Source organism: Citrus clementina, unplaced genomic scaffold (genome assembly GCF_000493195.1).
Source record: "Citrus clementina cultivar Clemenules unplaced genomic scaffold, Citrus_clementina_v1.0 scaffold_6, whole genome shotgun sequence".
In the NCBI taxonomy this organism is placed as follows: Eukaryota; Viridiplantae; Streptophyta; class Magnoliopsida; order Sapindales; family Rutaceae; genus Citrus; species Citrus x clementina.
Window position 1 is genome coordinate 18,064,736 of NW_006262139.1, and position 15,697 is coordinate 18,080,432.

General features: G+C 34.9%; 4 protein-coding genes across 7 annotated transcripts; all 4 read left to right on the forward strand.

The window, feature by feature from the left end:
• The first annotated feature begins 2 nt into the window (after positions 1-2).
• Positions 3-11,105, forward strand: LOC18038185 (endoplasmic reticulum-Golgi intermediate compartment protein 3). The gene is made up of 10 exons (XM_006429626.2): positions 3-7; positions 94-97; positions 1,644-1,646; positions 7,065-7,149; positions 7,588-7,709; positions 7,821-7,904; positions 9,665-9,811; positions 10,024-10,132; positions 10,234-10,353; positions 10,670-11,105. The coding sequence occupies exons 1-10, from the start codon at positions 3-5 to the stop codon at positions 10,741-10,743; spliced, it is 753 nt and encodes a 250-aa protein (XP_006429689.2). The 3' UTR covers positions 10,744-11,105.
• Positions 1,823-6,634, forward strand: LOC18038184 (uncharacterized protein At2g24330). Of its 3 annotated transcripts, none has more exons than XM_024181859.1 (7): positions 1,823-2,188; positions 2,815-2,910; positions 3,582-3,852; positions 4,738-4,882; positions 5,066-5,175; positions 5,614-6,040; positions 6,172-6,634. In XM_024181859.1, the coding sequence occupies exons 3-7, from the start codon at positions 3,598-3,600 to the stop codon at positions 6,411-6,413; spliced, it is 1,179 nt and encodes a 392-aa protein (XP_024037627.1). In that variant the 5' UTR covers positions 1,823-2,188; positions 2,815-2,910; positions 3,582-3,597; the 3' UTR covers positions 6,414-6,634. The 3 variants fall into 3 exon arrangements, with proteins under 3 accessions (XP_024037627.1, XP_006429687.1, XP_006429688.1); XM_006429624.2 differs by having other exon boundaries at positions 1,824-2,188; positions 3,578-3,852; XM_006429625.2 differs by lacking the exon at positions 1,823-2,188 and adding an exon at positions 2,212-2,573 and having other exon boundaries at positions 3,578-3,852.
• Positions 11,106-11,955: 850 nt separating the features above from the next.
• Positions 11,956-13,079, forward strand: LOC112097179 (DUF724 domain-containing protein 2-like). Its single transcript, XM_024181520.1, has 2 exons — positions 11,956-12,574; positions 12,839-13,079. The coding sequence occupies exons 1-2, from the start codon at positions 12,215-12,217 to the stop codon at positions 13,058-13,060; spliced, it is 582 nt and encodes a 193-aa protein (XP_024037288.1). The 5' UTR covers positions 11,956-12,214; the 3' UTR covers positions 13,061-13,079.
• A 101-nt stretch (positions 13,080-13,180) lies between these two features.
• LOC112097178 (DUF724 domain-containing protein 8-like) lies at positions 13,181-15,132 on the forward strand. 2 transcript variants are annotated; one of them, XM_024181519.1, is made up of 3 exons: positions 13,181-13,242; positions 13,472-13,550; positions 14,144-15,132. In XM_024181519.1, exons 1-3 carry the CDS (start codon positions 13,240-13,242, stop codon positions 14,734-14,736), a joined length of 675 nt encoding a protein of 224 aa, XP_024037287.1. In that variant the 5' UTR covers positions 13,181-13,239; the 3' UTR covers positions 14,737-15,132. The 2 variants fall into 2 exon arrangements, with proteins under 2 accessions (XP_024037287.1, XP_024037286.1); XM_024181518.1 differs by lacking the exons at positions 13,181-13,242; positions 13,472-13,550 and adding an exon at positions 13,563-13,735.
• The last annotated feature ends 565 nt before the right edge of the window (positions 15,133-15,697 follow it).

A 15,697-nucleotide genomic window follows, 5' to 3' on the forward strand; every position in this document is an offset into this window, starting at 1 on the left:
TCATGACGTTTCAACTATAGAAGGCAACCAATGGCCGGGGTTGGCCTTTAATGGTTTTCGAATTATTTATTTTACCGATGAAATTTGAAAGATATGGGTAAAAAAAAATTAATTTAGAATTTATCATTCCTCTACGTCTTTGAAAAAATAAATTAGGGTAATTTTATTTTATCTGAATGGATTTGGAGATGTCGATTTTTTTTTTAATATATTAAGATCACAATAAAGTGTAAACCAAGATTTTAATTTTGGCAGTGAAACAAATCTGCCAGATTTTTCCATAAACCAAACAATCATACGATGAAAGCAATGAAATAGAAAATTGCAAGCAATATAAATATTATGATCCAAAACACCTAAATTTAACAAATATGACGACAATAAAAAATAGTTCAACTAGTATGACTGATTTATAAAGAAAATATAAAATTATCCTACATTGTTGAACTACTCAAGTTTGGTTGGCAAGTTGAGAAAATTATTATCGAAAATCACTACGCAAATTTTGCTCAAAACTCTATCTATAATACATAAGTAATGTAATAAAAGAATAAATAAATCATAAACCCCCAACGGTGTAAATAATCTTTAAATTGTCATGATACTTTAGACTAAGCGTGATTTTAATGCGGAAAGAGGGGTATTTTACTTAAGTTATCCAATTGCCATAGTCATGTGAAATAAAATGAAAAATAAAAATGTTTTTTTGCCTTTACTTATCAAATTAGAATGGTAAAAGTTTTCGGTGTCCTGGTAATATAGTTTTGAGATAAAACGAGTCGTGAATAATACAAATAAGAATAAAGTTCTTCTCAAAAAAAAGAAAAGAATAAAGTTCGTTAATCACTTTTACCACTAAGGTTGTTAATTGTTTTTAACCAAGGAGAGGAGACCGAAGGTTGTTAATTGCTGAATGCTTGCCAATATGATGAATCTTCGCTAAGGTTAGCTTTTAGATCAATTTTACTGAAACCCCCTCGTTTATATTCTAAACAGACTCAACTCCCTACGGTTTCAAATTTCATCAATAAGACCCCATTTGCAAATTGAGATGATCACTCCCTTAGATAAATAGAATTGATAAACTTTGAAGAGTTAAATTATATTATAAAACTATTACAGCAAAAGTTACAAGTGATATTACTACAAGGAAAATGTGAGGTGGAAGAAATTGAAAAGAACAGAGAAAGATAATTATTTATTGGCCTTTATTAAAAGACATGAAAAATTATACAAGATATAAACATACTGTTAAAAATATGTTTATAAATACATCGGCTCACTCCCTTTTTCTCTCTATTGACATCCATACCAATTATGAACTCGAGGCTGTTATTAAAACTGAGGGAGGATTGACGAGAAATAATGTAATTTGTAAAAGAGTAAGATTATTTAAAGAGAGTGATAGTAAACTTAATTATAAACTCACTTAATTACATTTATTGTTACTTTGTTAGTTTTATTTATAACATTAAATGATATGACATTCATAATTGATAAATTTTCACAAGTAAAGTAATTGTATTATCACATCACCTATTTAATGAATGCCATATTATGAAAAATGAAATTTTATGATGTTTGCTACTATTCAACTCCTATTATTACTGTTTTACTTTCGAGTATTTAAAAAAATTACTTAGAAAGTCCTCCAAGAACCTGTCCTAGTGATTTACAAGTAATTTTATTCAATTAAGTGCTCCAGTGTCAGGGAAATAATAGATTAAAAAGTTGATTTAAGATTTACCCCCCCTAAAAAAAAAAAAAAACAAAAACAGACCTGCGGGGCTATTATTCATAAAATTTGAAACCATAAGGATATATACATAAGGTGTATCCGTGAAATTTCTCCTCTAAACCAAAAGCCTGATAAAGGAATCATCATAGGCCCGTAATCGTATGCATTTGCATAAGGGCGATTAATCATTTAATCATATTGGCAAATCACAACTGCAATCCATTCTCACCATCTCGCCAAAAGCTCTGAAATCACCCTTATCTCTCTCCCTCCCGCTTTGAAACTCTCTGTTGATCATTCTCCGCCAACCGTGAATCGTCGTTTGTTTTCTGATAATTTTTGTTTTTTCACTTCCGGAGTCTTTTGTAGAAACAAGTGCGCGTGCTGATGTTAACTTCCAGGGTCAAAATCTTGGTTTAAAACTCACTCGATTCCAAATCAACAACTCCGGTAAAGTTAATTTCCTCTTATCGGTGCTTGCATTTTTATTCCTTTTCTCTTAATTTGCGGAGTAAATTCGATTTTCCTGAATTCGTGTGTTGTTGTTTCTCTGCGAAAGTATGCTAGAAACGAGAGTGAGTGAAATTTCAAAAGGATAAACAAATATAACAAATACTTTAGTTCGTGAAATATGAATCGACACGAAACCCAACCTTCAAGAAACCAATGCATTGTCTCCAGAGTATTCGACTCTCCCTCGTGTGAGATCTCACCTCGCACGTGCCATTCATCAATTCAAAGTTCAAACTCCAAACGGTGACTCCACCTGCGTCTTTCCTCTTTAATACATTTCTCGTACCGATCGATCTCCGATCGCTGCTTCTCCCAATTTCAGGTTGTTGGTTGTTTGCTTGGTTTGACTTCAATCTGTTTTTGTTTTGAAATTTTTCAAATAGCCACATAATTAGTGTACGGAGGGTGCAGTTGCTGCGGCATTCTTGTTTGCTTCTTACGTGTCTGCTGCTTCATCCATATATGAATCAAACAATTGTCCGTTATTTCTTGGTCTTCAACATTCATTTCTACTTTTGAATAAAATTTTTGAAATTATTATTTGGTTTGATTAAATAATGCAGGGCACTTGGTGATCTTTGAGCTCTGGCATCAACAGGATTGCCTGGAAGTTACGCTCATTTGCAGGTCTAATTGAGAGAAAAATAAAGGCAGTTGAGGTACTTTGCCTAGATAACAAAAGTTTCATGCTGTTCTGTTGATTGCTGAACCATTCCCAATACATGGCTGTTGTTATTTATGTTGGTGTCGTGCTTTTATGCTTTTACTCTGTTAAAACTGAATAAATAATGAATTCTCTCCGTTGATTTAGTTTATTTATATATATTTATAATTCTTTGTCATATGTAGTACTGTCCTATGCTTTGGTATGAATTATATATATATATATATATATATATTATGTCATTCCATTTTTTCCTTTTTTTTTTTGCCTTTTTATTATAATACTTTGAATTGAATTTGGCTGCCAAATATCTACATTTGGGATTTAGGACTTGATTGTTTCAATGATTTGATTATTTCTATCCAAAAGCAACAATTTTTGCTTTCAGAATCTGTGTTTTTGTTGATGTAAAGAGTCTTTGAATATCGGTAATGCAGTATATTATGTTGTATGAATTGTGGGAAGCAAATGATTCTCTCTCTAACTTGTGGGAACTATTTTTTCTGAGATGCTGTGGGAAGCAACTGAATATATTGTTGTTGTAGTTAGGTTACTGGTTGCTGTTAATTTCATATTTTTGTGATGAAATTTCCTAATTGCTTTTCATATTCATTGTAATCAATTGTTATGGTTGCTTAGCTTTTCTTTATTTTTTCCACAAGGAAGTGGAGCAAAAGAAGAAATGGCAGAGGACAAAAGTGGTACTGAAAGCGAAAATAAAGATTCTGCTGCTTCTTCAGCAGTAGTAGGAAAGAAGCGCAAGGGTATCATTTCCCGAATTTGGAATGGTATCTTTAGATTAAAGAGGGATGATTTTGAGAAGAGATTGCAGTACATTTCTAAGGAAGAAGCTGCCGTTCTTGCTAGGATGAAAAGGAGATCACAGACTTGGAGGAGGCTGACCAGGCATCTTATTATATTCTCTGTTATTTTTGAGGTGCTCTTTGTTTTATCACTTAAGCGTTGACATTTTGGATGCAGAGCTTTTTTGGTCAAATCATTTGGCTTCATTTTCATAGCTAGGAATGTATAAATTTGCTGCAATGCAAACTGATAATACATTTCTTTATGAGTAATACAAGCCTCTGTTGAGCAATAATAGTTTCTTTAGCGAGCCATTTAGAGAAGTTAGACATGATCGTTGCATTTTTTGTCCTCTGCATGCTCAGTATTTTAGAACTCAAGTTATTTGTTGTTTAGAGAGAGAAAAAAAAAGTTTAAGTTATTTGTTGTTTAGAGGGGGGAAAAAGTTTCTTAGAAATAAATTACAGAGAAACAACTGATAGCTGTGTATTGTCTGCCTGTGTTCTTTCAACATTTGAGATTGCTGCATAGGCATGAATGCTCACTACAGTTTATTATTGCAAGTTTGGCCAGAGAACTTTACTTCCATGCTGAATAAAAATTTTACCTAGTTTTCATTTCTTTTATAAGAAATTTTCCATTGGAAAATGAGTTTAGGGTGATGAGTGGAGGGAGCAATGTTTTGGATGTCTGTTGTATTATACAATATGCCTTTTGACAGAGAAGTGGCACTCTGTTATGGTTTCAAGACTCCTAACTATCATGATTATATTTTTTTTTTCTGGCTCCTGCTTAGATATTTTTAACTACACTTTCCTCCTTCGTTCTGCTTGGAACTTTTTCTTTCATATCTGAAAAAATAAGAAGTGGATGATTTTCATTACAATTTCAGAGCATGTGGCTTTATCATTTCATCCTTTTCAAAATGCATAGGTCGACTACAATCCTTTAACTTGATGCTTTCTAATCTTTTCAACTTAATTTTGAATAATTTACCTTAAATTATAACAATTTTCAGGTTATTGCAGTTGGTTATGCTATCATGACAACAAGATCAGTAGATTTAGATTGGAAGATGAGGGCACTACGAGTCTTGCCTATGTTTCTTTTGCCTGCTTTGTCTTCTCTTGCTTATTCGGCATTTGTGAGCTTCACGAGAATTTGTATGTGGTTTTTAACTGTAGAAATGTCTTTATTGGAATCATGTTAAAATGTTATTTCTTATTTCTCCCTCTCTTTGATTTATTGGTGCCTATTAAAACTTGTATGCTACCATAATGGCTTAATATGGTGGCTATATGAGGACAGGTGCCCTAATTAAGCTGTATTTTATCTGATGTTTATAGGTGATCGCAAGGACCAGAAAACTCTGGAAAGGCTTCGAGCTGAGAGGCAAGCCAAAATTGACGAACTTAAAGAGAGGACAAATTATTACACCACTCAACAGCTCATTCAGGTAATTGTTCATGATCTTTCTTCTAGGTGTTCAATAGAATCCTCTTTCAAGTTCTGGTTGTCTCAAGTTTCAAAGAAAAGCTCTGGTTGTCTGTTAATGTTTTGAAGTCTACGCAAAAGCTTGAAATGCAAGCCTTGATTAGGTTTTCTTATACACCCCTTATGTTGTTTCATGTTGGTATCTTAGACTATGTCAAATAAGTTTGAGAATTTTATGGTAAAAGTCTATGAGAGATTAAGGACATTGTTACTGGTGGAGATGTTTGTTGCCTGGCCAAAAGAATGAGTGAACTGTAAGCTTTCATTTGTTCTGAAGCAGTTTTTATTTTTCTTTTGAAAGCATATAGTGAGGTTAAACAAAAAGTGGAGTTTCTTTGCAAATGCAAGACATTTTATTTCAGTGAATGTGAATTTTACAAGCATAAACTCTATTATGCAGAGGTATGATCCTGACCCAGCGGCAAAAGCTGCTGCTGCAACTGTACTAGCATCCAAGCTTGGTGCTGATTCTGGCTTGAAAGTTTATGTGGGAGATGAATCCAAGCTCAATTTCCCAGTTGGGAAAAGCAATGATGTCGAATTTGTGCCATCAAGCGGCCTTCGAAATCGAAAACAATTGCATACCAGATCCAGTAGTGCAGGAAGCACTCCAGTGCATCATTCTGATGAGGGAACCGCTCCCCATTCAGTCAGGAGTGAGGATGCTCAAACTTCTGAGCATAATCAACTGGTTGTCAATCATCACAATCCTCAGGGATCTAACACACATGACGGAGGATGGATTTCTAGAATTGCAGCACTACTTGTGGGCGAAGATCCTACACAATCTTATGCTCTTATATGTGGCAACTGCCATATGCATAATGGTGAGTCAACTTATACTCTTCTATAATGCAGCGACTTGCAACCGACAATCAATTATTTTCTTTGTTAATGTGGCATATTCGTAGAAAACGTTTTTTCTTAAGTTATTTTTATTGTTTCATTTTTTGTCCAGGACTCGCTAGGAAGGAGGATTTTGCATATATTACTTATTACTGTCCACACTGCCATGCCCTGAATCGGCCAAAAGAATTGGAAGAGCATGTTTCTGGTTCTGTTTCTGATTCCCCTAATATGAGCTCCTTAACAACTGATTTAACGAACAATGCCGGCAGTCCTTTGAGTGAAAGCGTACGCCCAAGTAATAGCCCTGAAACAGAAGGGTCGGGAATTGAGGAAGCTGAAAAAGTTGATTAATTTAATATGTTTAGTTGTAAGATAGATACTAGTTTGGAGATGATACTTGGGTGAGATGATTTTCTTCTGCATGGATGTGTTGTCAGTTTGCTTCTTGTTTTGCTCAAAAGCAAGGAACTATTGACATTTCATACGGATTTTTTTTTTTTGTTAATAGAATCTTTGGATAACCTCATCGGAGACTACCTATATTTTTTCCCTTCAATCATTCATGATGTCATAATTTGATTATGCTATTTGATAGGGCTACCCAGATGGTGTGTTGAACGATAAGATTTTTAACTAAAAGGTCCAAAGTTCAGATTCCTCTTACTTTAATTATTTGAGCTGTAAAAAATATTGCAATCCATGTTAATCTAAAGTTCTAAAAACACGTGTTTGTGATAATTCATCTTGAGTAATGCTATGCTTATTTAAAACTTAATTGAGATATGCACTATTTTAATAATTAATAATAAAATCAATTAGTATCTTCTTATACTTTAGCTACATTTCTGAGTGTTTATTTTCAGAAAGAACTTTAATTATGTTCCTGTCTGATGGAATAGGTGATTGCACTCTTTCTCTCTCACTCACTGCAAGGGAGCTTGGTAGATTATTATTCATTTTACTTTTTTGGTTGTCCTGCTAACCAGATTGAGCTTTCTGCAGCTTCGCCTGAACAGTTATGGCCATATCATTGGCACTGAATATTTGACTGACCTTGTGGAAAAGGAACACGAAGAACACAAGCATGGTATATTTCCTGAGGAATCATACATTTAATTGTTTGTCTGAAGGGAATTATTATGCTTTTGAAATTATCTTTTGCTTTAATATGGACAATCCAATGTGTTCAATTTTTTTTTTACCTTTTTCCATTTTCTATCACATTGTACAAGTTTCTGTTGATGCATAAACTCTAAACTGCCCAAATTTAGAATAGGCTAAATGTTTTTCTGCCAAAGTAGTGGGTGCTGTGCTGAGCTTTGACAATAGTTACAGTTACATCTACATCTACTGGGCACAAATGTTTACTTTGTTGGAGTTCTGTCTTTCCTACTGCTTTATGATTCCTCCGCTAACAAAGACAACGATCAAGTTGCTATTTTTTATATTGTTGTTTCAGGCTTTGTACGTTTTAGGGGTAGTTTGTATGTTAAAATGGTTAATATCTCGTTAGTACTTTGATCAGATCATAATAAAGATCATAAAGATGATATCGATGAGAAACTTCATGCATTTGGCTTTGATGAAGATGCTGAAAATATGATTAAGAAGGTGAAACATGCATTGGAAAGTGGAGAAGGATGTCGGGTATTACCAATTCTACTTTTTCAATCATTTTAAGATTTAAAACTAGTCGTAGGCTTTTAATTGTTCTTGAGGGAACAAAATCCAAATACACAAGTTTTATACTTTATGCAGGTTTATGGAGTTTTGGATGTCCAACGTGTTGCTGGAAACTTCCATATATCAGTCCATGGATTGAACATCTATGTTGCACAAATGGTAAGTAGCTTTCGTTCTGTGTTTTATTCTTATGTCATTTAGTGTAGAGCAAAATGCCAAGGATTGACATAGTTTATGCTGATTTTCCACCCTGTATTAATTTATTAGGATTACTTCCTATTGGGATTTGGAATTAGCAATAAATTGTTTGGTTGGAGTTTCAGCATTTCATTGGTGATTCAAAATTTCGGAACGCTGGAAATTTTTAACTATTCCAGTTATATTAATCAAGTTTAAGAACTCAGATGTTGAATTTGAGGATCAATAATGTTGAGACCCAACCGAACTCAAATAAGACTAGTTTGTAAGTATTGAAGGTTAACAATACGGATGTTCTATGTTGTTTTCCCCTTTTGGAGTATTTTCCTCAAGTTTTGACTATGGCGATGTTGATGTTAATGTCCAAGTTTAACAGACTGTTCAAAATTGGTGTAAAATTATATAAAACATGAGTCTAAAAGATTTTTATTCCAGTGAGGCTAACACCTCTAACTTGTCTTAGAAGTCATTTCCTCTTACTGGTGGAATCGTCCAATCTCAAGCAAGGGTTTTAAAGATTAGAAAGTGTTTTGAGTCATTTATCTTATAGTTTATTTGATTTTGGAAATACTATAGCTTGGGATCTGGGTCTTATTTTGAGTTTTGCATGAATTGATGGATCTTCATGTGGAGAGTTTATTCACTTGTAGTTGTGTTTTCCAAAATTTTTCCAGGCAGAATTAATGTCCATGCATATTTCTGTATCATTAACAGAATTTTCTGGAGTTGATTTTATAAGAAGCTGAGTTTGTTTTGAGTCTTTTTTCATTGCTTTGTTCTTATTTTTCCTCTCCTTCGTAAGCCCTTCAGTACTTGTCAGTTGTCATCATATAATAAACGCCAAAATTCCTTTTGTCCTTTCTGAAACGTAAAATAGAAGAAGCTCAAATCCTATGCTGATCTCTGCTGATCTGTCGTTGGGCAAAATGTTACTACGTGACCTTTGTAATTTTGAATATTTTCTGCTAATTAGGTACATTACCAATTCTTCTATATTCTTAACCTTAGAAGTACAAGCACAAAAATTGCATGACATGGTGAGCAAGGAATTTGTTTGTTGCTTCACAGCCATAGCAAATCCTTGAATCCAAAGGTTTCATTGATATGGGTGACATGTCTCATAAATGCTTTTTGATACTCTTAAGTTCTTGGTTTAAAATCTTTTGGCGAAATCTATGGTGAGACATATAGTTATAAGATAGACTTTTAGAAAGCATAGTTTAGGGACTGTGACATAGTCTTTTGCATTTTCTAGATATCTTTGTACTTAGGTAAAAACATGAGAAAATTACTTTTCTCTCAGTGGGAAAATTTCAGTAGCTTAGGCCCTTTGCCCTTTCCTATTGAGGCTGGAAATTTGGCAAAAAGAATTTGAACCTCTGAAGCAAGTTTGAAGAAATCCAGTGAATTATTTTAAAGCTGTTTCTACTGCCAGTTTCTTGGATCTTAAAATGACAGCGTGTGTTGCGAGTACTAGTTGGTTCAATTAGTAAGATGGCTTTGGGTGGTAGAAGAGGTTTGGGTTTTAACCCTGTTCGGATCAAGGTCACAAAAGGGTTTGATTTACATCTATCTTCACTATTAGAATTTAAAATTAAAAAGTAGGATGTGCTAAATCAGTGGAATTACTCTGGTATTTTACAATGTTTGGTTACACCTTATATAGTCTTTTCTAGTCCGCTGCATCTTAAGTATCTTCACTTCTTCTTCACTTCTTGCAGATTTTCGGGGGAGCAAAAAACGTAAATGTAAGTCATGTCATTCATGATCTATCATTTGGGCCAAAATATCCAGGAATTCACAATCCACTGGATGGGACGGTGCGGATGCTGCATGATACAAGTGGAACATTCAAATATTACATAAAGGTCTGGCCCTGGTTTTGCTGTTGATTTAGTGACAGAGTAGTGATCTTAGATTTAATTCTCAGTTGTGACATATCCTACACAATTCTTGGGGGGCTGATTTTCCTTGATCAAGGCATATACATCCATTGACCTAAAACAAAATGCATATATTTTATCTTTAGTGAGCTTTTCATTGTGGCTTGTCCTGAAATTCTCTTTTTATTGGGTTGTAGATTGTTCCTACTGAATACAGATACATCTCCAAAGACGTTTTGCCTACAAATCAATTCTCTGTAACAGAATATTTTTCCACAATTAACGAGTTTGATAGGACATGGCCAGGTTGGTTGCCATCGTGATCTATGTTGGGTTTGTTTTGTCCCTTTCTTTCTTGTTCTTGTTAGTCATAATCTTCTTCTTTTTCCTCTTTTTCTTTTGTGCAGCTGTATACTTTTTGTATGATCTATCCCCAATCACTGTGACAATCAAAGAAGAACGTCGCAGTTTTCTCCATTTAATCACCCGACTTTGTGCAGTATTGGGTGGTACATTTGCTTTAACAGGTTTGTGTCTAATAGTTATTCATTCAAGACATTGCTCATTTCATGGATTCAGGATGTCAAACTTGAACCGCTAATGACAATTAAACATTGCAAAATTTAAATATTCATGGCTGTTTTGATCTTCTACATACTTTGATCTCTTGATAATTGACAAAATTTAATGTTCCTTCAAATTTTACTTTCTAGATTTTTGGAATCTTTTCAACCTGCTAAACTTTCCCGTCATCACATGATAGGCTTTGGCCATTTTGTTTCTCTTAATTTTGACCTATCATACACTTTAATCAATTAAAGAATGATATCTTTGTTTTCACAGGAATGCTAGATCGTTGGATGTACAGGCTACTTGAGGCACTGACAAAACCCAGCGCTAGAAGTGTACTCAGATAGAGTTGGGACTTTATCATTATATAATATACTCACACATGCCACCTCTGAAATATTGTCAATTTAAGCAAGATTGTAATTCCAGTTTCAGTATGCAGCCTTGACTAGAGTTAGGCCCTTTACGGCTTGCAATATTTTTAAATTTTGTTTACTCCACCAGCGATTGATGTGTTGTATTTAATTGGTTACCTTTTTGTTATATTAAGTCTTTTTGGTAGTGTCACAGTTCTTATTTGCCCAAAAAAAAAAAGGGTCATTAGTTGCAAAAGGAAATTGTACATGTGAGATTTTATGGGGACCCAAAATTTAGTAGAATCTAACCATGATGAACCGTTTGCAGTGGTTGGTGGTAAGGTCTTAAGCAATTTTTCATGAGCAACTCTTGTATCTTGGACGTAGAATATGAGAAATCAGCAAATGATTCAATCTGTTTAGTTTGCTTTTTGTGTACAGTAGTTGCTTAATATAGACTACAGTGAAGCTAGCTATCTACGGAGCATGCTTCAAAGATTGGAGCTAACTGTAAAAATAATTCAGCAACCGGTTTCAGAAGAACTTACAGAGCATGCTTTTCATTCAGTCATTTTACTGCAAAAGTCTATTAACAATTTTAACTTCTCCTTGACTCCACCAGGCGGAGTTGAGCAAATAATCTCATGATGCATTGAGTTTTTATGTAGGCATTATGCGCCGATCATGGCGAAGCCAAATGCTCTCAATTATTCAAGCCAATGTCTTCTTTTCAATTTCTTCAAGTTCTAGTGGTGCGAGAACACAAACAACAGTAGCAGGCTAGGAAGCTGTCGGTTGAGGGCTCGGAATTTAGTGTTTGGCATCTTTTTGGTGAGTTGTGGTTCTTCACTCATCAAGTCACCCCCCGATTTAGGGTCTGATGGGGCGGACCCATGGTCCGGATCAGTGTGACTCGAAAAGATTTTTTTTTGGGGGGGGGGGGGGGGTGTGGGAGGAGAAGAGAGAACATGAGCAACAAGAAAAGTAAGGCATGCCATGAGAAGATGTCATTTTTTCCTACAAACGTGTGAAGTTGCCACCATCAAAGTAGTCCAAGTTTACAAAATCATTGAAGATGTCTCACTTCAATAAACAATTTTTTATACGACTTTAATAAATCATTTGAGATTTCTATCTAACACTTTAATAAATAACTTCCAATGCATTGCACTATAATATAGGACACGAAACCGTAGAGAGAGATTGACGGTTTCCATTGAGAAATGTACAGGTGCAGCTTTACTTTACTCATTGTGACCAGATAATATGAAACTAAAAAGGGGAAGCTGGAAATGTCGTGATTGATAATTTCATATCCTCGGAAGCAGCCAGCTGAAGCTGATCATCAAACATCAAAAACAAAAATGGCATGCAGTAGTAGAACTAGTAATGCAAATGCTTATCATTTTACAAAGGGTTCACTGGTGGAAGTGAGCAGTGATGCAGTTGGGTACCGTGGTGTATGGCACCAGGCCAAAGTACTCAAAAGAACAGGCAAAAACGCCTTTTTGATAAGAGTACCAGACGTTGCTTTCTGAAGATGGCACGGAGCCGTTGGTGGAGACGGTTAATTCCGTTTTATTTAAGGCCCTTGCCTCCTCTGGAGCCTGATGATGATGATGGTAAGGAATTTGAAGCGAACGACGTCGTTGACGCATTTTGGCTGGATGGATGGTGGGTTGGTGTTGTTGTCAAAGTATTAAATGCAAAGACTTACTCTGTGTTCTTTGATGATCCTCCTGATTTGCTTGTGTTGAAGCGCTCTGCTTTGAGGCCTCATTGGGATTGGGTTGGTGGCCGTTGGGTTCGATCCCAAAATAAGGTTATGTCCTTTCATTTGCGTTGCACGTCGTTTTAATTGAAAATTTTTATTGTAAAATTAATGTTTGTGTCGATTAATTTTTAACTTCTGCATGTTTGGTCAAAGTTTCGTGTTTTATTGCATGATGGGTTGTCTAGGACCAGAAGCATGACATTTTGTCTTGAGTGTGCCCTGATTCTGGAGGAGCAGCACCTGCTAATTACATATACATTTGGTGCATGCATAGGCACCCATTGACAATCTCCCTTATTGCATCTGTTTCAGGAAGTCTTGCAAAAACAGTTAATTTATTCCCTCGGCTATGTTAACAATGCTAAAGAACCTATGGCATTTGATAATATTTGTGGTGTGAAAGAAAATGCTTTAGTGATGGCAAATAGCTCAACAGAAAGTCAGATGGAGATGAAGTTGTCAACTCAGGGCACTGAAAACTCAGATTTGTTTGCATTGACCTCAAGTGGAAGGACATTGAGCAGGGCAGCCTAGCAGTTGATGCTACATTTTCTCGCCCTGTTAAGAAGTAAAAAGGACCAAGTGCAGACACAGATTTGTTTCTCAAGGCATGTCAGCTAGGATCAACGCTGCCCTTTGAATTACCACTTGCAGGTTCTGCCACCTCATCTCTTGCTAGACACTCAAAACAACTGGTAGCCTTCAGTTAGTTTATGGTAAAACCGATAGTGGACATCACTTTCATTTTATGATGTTAATAATTTTTGCGAATTTTGAAGTAATAAGAGTTTTGAAACCACCGAATCATATCTCTATCTAGTTTTTGTTGGCTGCTAAGTTGCTGCTAAATATAGATTTGATTAGAGACATGGAGTGTGGGATATTTCTGTATTTGTTTATTCCCCATGAAGTTCTGTTTGTCCTTCGTTCTTTCTTTGAAATCAGGTAATACAACAGAAAGAAGTGGGATCTGTCAGTCAGAAGGAGAGAAAGAGAGGAATGCCACAGAATTCCTCAGTTAAAGGTATGAAGCTCTAGACTTTATTAGATAATTTTTGGCTTAAGATTGCTGACTTTTTATCCAATAATACATGATCATAATTATACATAAGGAGTGGAATGAAGATGGAGGTAATGTTCATGAAATGGTTATAATGGATTATGCAACTATTGACGTTGAATTGCTTAAAATCACAGGAGAGTCTACAGGTATGATGTTTGAGGGCCTCTCAACCAAAAAAGCTTAGTATCTTTTCTCTTTAGGGATGGAACTGATTCTATATCAAAACAGCTACTTCAAATTTTAGACATTTTTGGCCTTTTGCAGGAAAAAGTTCTTCCTTTGTGATTAGTTGATTGTTTGGGCTATAAAACACCAGAATAGACAATTCTATCTCATACCAGCGAGCTTAGTCAATTTCAGCATGTGCCAAAATTTAAAATTGTCATTTTTTGTTACAATTAACAACAATTGTAGTGCAAATTGCTTGGTATAAGATAAAAGCAATGCCACCTCCTTTCTCACTAAAATAAATAACGGTGAGAAGCTGGTCATTTCTGATTGATTAACAAGAGAGGAAGTAGATATAAGATCTAATGTTGGTTTTTCACTTCCAGGATTTGTCAATAACGGTGATGCTGTCAACCAGTGGAATGAGATTAATGGACGACTTGAAATTTCAACAGAATGTGCTGTAAATGCATCAACGAGTAATGAAAGTACTCCGGAAGAGAATTGGAGCTTGCCTTTTGTTAAGCATTCATCGATACTGAGAGCAATTGAACCAATGGGAGTATTTCAAAAAATGCCTCAGAAGCCTCACTTTAATCTTTTAGACGGAAGTAAAGATATGTATCTTGAAGGATTAGTAACTGGCTACATGTTAACTTTTGCCAACGTCGTAGAACATACATCCAAGTTACAAGTCAGTGATCCAACGAGCATCTTTAATGGCATGTTTGAAGCACTTCTCAACTTGGAATCGCATGGGTTTGATGTTAAGACTGTACATAGTTGTCTTTCTGAGATGCAATCAATTAAAGAAAAGCATGAACAGCTTCAAGAACAGTTGCTGGAATACGAATGTCATATACTTGAGCAGACTAGTGAGCAAAGCAAGATTACAGTAGAGTTAGACCATGTTGTTAAAGAGATAAAGATGTTAGAAGAAAGCAAAGCAAAGCTTACGTCTGCAAAGGAGCAAAAATGAATCTGAGATTGCTGCATCCAAGTCTAAAGTTGATGTCGGTAACGAAAACATTCAGAATGCTCAGCTTGATTTTGAAAGTGTAGCTGTTTGCCTTGGTGACTGAGGAGTACTATTTTTGTACTCTTAAGGGGTTCTGCCGAGCTTGATGACTCACGATGGGAGAAGATTTATCAGAGGAGGTGATACAATGTTGAAGAACAAAAAGCGTAAATTGGATTCGTGCGAGTCCCTTTTATGCAACCATTATCAGTATCTTTTGTTTATGCCTTCCTGTGTTATACGAAGAAGATTTTTTTTTTTTTTTGGTTTTGTTTATCCTTCTGTTTGATAAAGTGATGAGTTGATAACAACATATTTATTTACATTTTCATTGGTATTGAATCCCGGATGGGCATCTCGGTATAAGTATTAGCATTGGACAAAACTATGATGTAATTGTGTTACTATACCGCAGCTACACTCAATCATTGAATTCAGTCCACAGTTGTCACCATAATTGGATTTAATAGTTAGGTGTAACTGTGGTATAATACCACAATTACACCATAACTGGATTCATTAGCATTAATGTTATTATCAATTTTCTACTTACGTTTTCGTGGACAATTTAGTGACTTTAGTTAGTTATATATATATGAGAGAGAGAGAGCGAGTACGTCCTTATTTTATTTTTATACGGATACATTTTTAAACTGTGGTGTTTAAGAAAATTAGTTTTTAGTTCTCTTAAATCTTATAATTTTATAATTTATTAAAAAATTAACTCTTTTAAACGACTGAGTTTAAAAATATATTCGCACAAAAAAAATTACAGACTTCCACACATGATAATGATATTATATATGTAAAATACTTTAGAAGATAGTGACTGTCTCCTCTTATTCGAACTTGTAATAAAATTGTTTAAAAACATTCGGACAAGCCGTGAGAACAAGCATGAATTAGTTAAATAAACCTTTTT

Bases quoted from the DNA above. Each gene is read 5' to 3' on its own strand.
- LOC18038185 (XM_006429626.2), top strand. The intron at 7,150-7,587 runs GTATATTTCCTG...TACTTTGATCAG, and splicing joins ACACGAAGAACACAAGCATG to ATCATAATAAAGATCATAAA. The intron at 7,905-9,664 runs GTAAGTAGCTTT...CACTTCTTGCAG, and splicing joins ACATCTATGTTGCACAAATG to ATTTTCGGGGGAGCAAAAAA.
- LOC18038184 (XM_024181859.1), top strand. From the start codon at position 3,598: ATGGCAGAGGACAAAAGTGGTACTGAAAGCGAAAATAAAGATTCTGCT. The intron at 3,853-4,737 runs GTGCTCTTTGTT...AACAATTTTCAG, and splicing joins TATTCTCTGTTATTTTTGAG to GTTATTGCAGTTGGTTATGC. The intron at 4,883-5,065 runs GTATGTGGTTTT...TGATGTTTATAG, and splicing joins TGTGAGCTTCACGAGAATTT to GTGATCGCAAGGACCAGAAA.
- LOC112097179 (XM_024181520.1), top strand. From the start codon at position 12,215: ATGGCACCAGGCCAAAGTACTCAAAAGAACAGGCAAAAACGCCTTTTT. The intron at 12,575-12,838 runs GTTATGTCCTTT...CATCTGTTTCAG, and splicing joins GGGTTCGATCCCAAAATAAG to GAAGTCTTGCAAAAACAGTT.
- LOC112097178 (XM_024181518.1), top strand. From the start codon at position 13,618: ATGATCATAATTATACATAAGGAGTGGAATGAAGATGGAGGTAATGTT. The intron at 13,736-14,143 runs GTATGATGTTTG...TTTCACTTCCAG, and splicing joins AATCACAGGAGAGTCTACAG to GATTTGTCAATAACGGTGAT.